We start from the raw sequence: 4,694 nt of genomic DNA, 5'->3' as shown, positions 1-4,694 counted from the left end.
CTCTTTCCTGCCATATACTATGCTGCTGCTTTAACTCTGAAGCAAGCAATTCTTACGCTAACCATTTCACCTGTTGCATTTGAACATCAATGAAACCTCCTACCTGTTGAGTAGTTTCTAGTTGACTGGAGGTTAAAGGGCAAATACATCCTTTTGGTGTCTTGTCCTGGCTGACACACAAGTTTGTTCTCCATCTTCATGTAATTGAATAAATTTTTGTGCCAGCCAGTGCTTTGCAGATGGTAAGTAATGGACAACACTTTCTTGATATTGGTTGGTGACAGCAGCTCTGAGAAGATGTGTGTTGTGTTTAATGCTTAATATAGTGTAGTGTAGGCCAGTAAGGCTTTTGTATTTGGGATGAATTGTAGAAGAAAAATAACATGGCTAATAGGAGTTTTACAGTGTTCTAGCCAAGCTTTCTGCACAGAGATTTTAAGATACAGTTTGGGATTTATAGACAAAGGGGCACTGGTTAATGTAAAAGTTGTGCTTCCACCCATTTTTTTAAAAGTAATATCATGCTAAGGTTCATGTAACTGAAACGTATAGTGGGGAGAAGTGACTTTCACACTGACTAGCTTAGGCTCTTTTTGGAATCAGTGAAGTTTCGGGGAAATAATTCAGAGAATAAAATGAATCTTCCTCTGCGGCCTCCTTTAACTGCAGAGGAGTGCAGATTCTTAGTTCAAAACCTACATGGCTATGTATGGTATTCCCTTTTTGTTTAATGCCTTTGACAGCACTTCTTTAACTCTTATGTCTTGTTTCCCTCTCATTGTTTTATAGAGCAAGAGGGGTGCAAAATTGCTTTTGAAATTAAAAAAAAAAAGCACATGGATGTGTAGGATGATAAAAGAATGATAGCAGGGCAATAAGCCATACTGAAATCATATAAAAATTTTCTTTTTCCCAGTTTGACTAGATTTCAGGTTAACAACATCCTGTTAACGCTACAGGAGTAACTTCAGTATCTTGTGTTAATTACAGACATCGTTGCTTTTCCTTCTTAGGACTTCTGTAGAGTCCTTTCCTCCCGTGACAACCATAAGCATGAATGTGTATCAACCTTGATGTTACGTCATTTAGTCCTAACTAAAATAATTCAGCACAGAGGGAAAGGGTGCTAGTTCAAAGTTATTTCATGTAACTGTACTTGGTTTTCGTAGGCAATATGGGCCAAATTCTGCATATTGTTCGTAAATGCTTAACTACATAGCTTATGTAAAAGTCTTTCACTTGTAGGTGTAGTTACCAATGGAAAAGAGCTCACAGAGTTTGTGTGCAAATAGCACTATAGCTTGTCGCAGTCATTTGTTAGGTTCATGTGATGTATTTATCTGTTTAGACGTGCAACTGTTACATTCAATTTTACCATAGGTGCAATTAAAAAATAGTGGATCAAGCTCTCTGTGTTTCTGTGCATGTGGACTTGTGCTTCTGCACCGAGCGGTAGTGGGATCACTAATGTTATAGACCTAATCATGCTGGGCCATTTTTTATGAATAAATGAGTGACTAAAGTTCTTAATTCCTGGAGCTGAATCCTGTTTTCTCACAGCATGAGTGACTTTCTGATTCACAGATGCAGCATTTAAAATCCTGAACCCTAAGACAGTTTCAAGATTTTTCAGGCTAAACAGCAACAACGCCTTGATACAATTCTTACTGGAGGTAATATGGAGTCCTATTGCATTAAGAAAAATTGGGTCATTTAAGCGGGTGGTGATCTCTGGCAAATGAAAAGGAGAGAATTGTTGTCTTCTGTTCAAGGGTACTCCAGAAATCAGAGAACATTATATCGACTCTAAGAAAGATGTAGATCGTCATCTGAAATCAGCTTGTGAGCAGTTTATTCAGCAGCAAACCAAACAGTTTATAGAACAGCTGGAGGAGTTCATGACAAAGGTACAAACATGATGTATGTTCATTATCCTACCTGAAATACTGGTAGGTCCAGGGAATTAGTATTTAAACTGGGTATAGGAGAAGCTGATCAGCTGAAAATGATGGCATTTCCCATTATAAAGTTGTGCTTACCTTTAAGTTCCAACAACAATTTTCCAGGTATTTTTGAGATCAGTGGATTAAAGAAGCATGACATAGCTTGTTTTTAAAAGCAGCCCTTACGCTCTTTGATCAAGAAGCTTTAATGTTTCATTAAGTTGAAACAGGTCTGTGAAAGTTGGCAGGAGCTTTTCTGTTTCCAGGAAAACTCCTACCCTGACTGGATTTGTAAGCCTTCAGAAAAAATCTTGGGTCATGTGTGTTATTGAGGAAGGTCTTAGAGTATGGCTGTGAAGCGTATTAAAATTTTCTGTTCTCAGCGTATTTTACACCAGCGAGATCTTTGCTGAGCAGGAGTTTCCTGCCAAGTCCTGTTTGTGACAGAAATTCCTGATAAAAGTTGGTCACAAAGATTAGGCATCCTAGGGGACAGCAGCAAAAAAGTTTTCTTGTCACAATACACTTCTTTCTAGAACCTGGTTGAGAGCTCAGGATTTCTAGGCATCTTGAGAAAACCACGCAGCACAAACTGTTACCTCTGGAAAATGAAAAGTGTAGTGTGGATCCTTATGTACTGAAAATAAGTGGCATGCCATCTCAACTGGTGCTGCAACATCGCATGGATATCACACATATCCCAGCAGCTGTGTTTTGAGAATTCAGAAGATTGCAGTGTTGGATTTACTGATGCCTGTCATGCTAGGGTGAGGGGCCGGTGGCATGCCTAAAATGTACATGGTGTAGTGGTGAGATTGGGATCACTTGAGCAATCTATCAAAGATTCATTGGGAATCAGGGGAGTTTGACTAACCTGCTTAATTGTAAATCTCTTTTGAGGGTTTGTATCCTTAAGTGCCTAAGCGTCTCTGTAAATTTAATCCCATTTTGAATTTTGCTTTTGAGACGTGATCATGGTTGTAATTTCAAATTGTGTTTCTGGCAAGCTGCTTCACCTGTGTGTTGTTAAGGCAGGGCAGGGCATAGGAGAGAGAGTGAGCTGCGGTGATTCCATACGCTGCTGTATCTAAGACTTGTGCAATTGTTGCTTGGTCACTTGGTTATGAATTCAACTGAAAGAAACATCATTTCGTTGATTGTACTTGTTTTAGGTAGCTGCTTTAAAAACAATGGCCACTCAAGGAGGTCCCAAGTACAGCCTTTCACAGCAACCTTGGGCGCAGCCAGGTATTTGGTTTGTTTTATGTCCATGTTACCTCTGAGGTGCTTGTAGGCTAATAAAGTGTGATCAGTTACTACCTTTAGACTTCTAAAATATTATCATGCAAGAGAAGACGACACTTTCCATTCACCATTTTTGATAGAGCAATATAAACTGAGTTATGTGGGGCTGGAGTATTTCAGAATGTCATTTGTTTCTGTGCCTGACTTCTAAAACACAGGAATCTGAAAAGCTGTCCAGATTAATTTGGACTGTGATTGATTTGGAAGAAATTCGAAGTACCTAAGAACTGTGTAACTTCTTATTGAAAATCCTGGCTTCCATTTTTACCTGCGTGCTAGTTTAAATGTCTTGCCATACCTCTAAATCCAAACCTGACAAACTTCAGAATATGTATTTAATTGGTGCAGTAGATGAATGACTTGAGTATTTCTCAAGCTGTGACTGTTCTTGCATGAAAACAGCATTTCCACAACTGCAAATGGAATGTGCTTAAGGAATTACTTGATTACATTAAGATAAAGCTTTTGCTTTTGTAGGAGAAAATGAATCTGTATTGAAGCTTTTATAGTCTACACATTTGGTACCTACTTCCTTTTCAGTTTTCCTGTTGCTATCCAAAAATGGAACTCAGCTATGTTTCCCACTTAAGAATTCAAATGTGAATGGATTAAAGGAACGTTTAGAGTAGTTTAAATTTTCCTGTATTATTTTGTTCTTCACATTACAAAGTTGTGTTTCTGGGTGACACTGAGAAATCTGATTATTCCAATTCATACATTGGAACCTTTTGTTGCATCATGTTCTTAAAATGCAAAACCAGCCACGTTCATTCATAATTCAGTGCTGCTCTGTGGGTCAGATACTCTCAAGGGCTAACTCAAGCTTCTGCTTAACAACTCCTACTTCTTCAGGAGTATTTTTAATGTTTGTTTGGAGATAATTATGTGTGTAGAGGCAGATCTAAGCAGAGCTTCTGGTGTTTCCTGGAGTCGTTTGTCTGGGAAGCAGGATTAGGCAGAATATTTAGATACAGTAGAAAAAAATTAACATAGTGTATTAATTTTGGTACTTGCATGTATTTTTCCCTTGCCCTTTAAGAAAAGATCTTGTAAAATCATTAAAATACCTAGCAATAAAGAAAGAAGGTCTTTTCTGAGAGAGAATTCCTGTCTGTTTGATTCAAAATCCAGATGGTTGTGCAGCCTTTCTTCTCACAGAGGTGGCCTGTGGGCAGTAAGGAGAATTTGTGATATGCTGTTCTCTTTACTAGCACTGTTTATTTCCCAGCAGCTTTTTCTGGGCAAGTTTTCTAGGCTTGAGACTATGCAGAACTTTGGAAGGCTGTGACTGCAGGAACCTCAGCAGGATGTGGTAGCTTGCAGGAATGGGTTGGATGTGTTTTCTGCTGGGAAAGAGAGGCTGATGTGTTGAGTAGTGCCAAAAGAAAAGCCTTGTTTGGCATGTTGTAGTCAGATGATGGGTCGATGGTGCACAGCCCAGTCACC

The 4,694-nt window shown here is 38.8% G+C and overlaps 1 protein-coding gene across 1 annotated transcript in view; it reads left to right on the top strand.

Annotated features, from left to right (window-relative positions):
* COG3 (component of oligomeric golgi complex 3) overlaps positions 1–4,694 on the top strand; it is a gene marked incomplete at its 5' end in the record, with an annotated part of 26,914 nt that overhangs the window by 19,704 nt on the left and 2,516 nt on the right. Inside the window, 3 exons of the mRNA XM_010145704.1 lie at positions 1,585–1,673; positions 1,773–1,907; positions 3,116–3,191. Coding sequence (XP_010144006.1) covers positions 1,585–1,673; positions 1,773–1,907; positions 3,116–3,191 — 300 coding nt within the window. The remainder of the gene's footprint in view (positions 1–1,584; positions 1,674–1,772; positions 1,908–3,115; positions 3,192–4,694) is intronic.

The sequence above is a fragment of the Buceros rhinoceros genome, unplaced genomic scaffold, assembly GCF_000710305.1.
Source record: "Buceros rhinoceros silvestris isolate BGI_N320 unplaced genomic scaffold, ASM71030v1 scaffold5741, whole genome shotgun sequence".
Classification (NCBI taxonomy): domain Eukaryota; kingdom Metazoa; phylum Chordata; class Aves; order Bucerotiformes; family Bucerotidae; genus Buceros; species Buceros rhinoceros.
The sequence above is the reverse complement of the archived record's forward strand: the minus strand, read 5'-3'. Positions and strand labels throughout refer to the sequence as shown.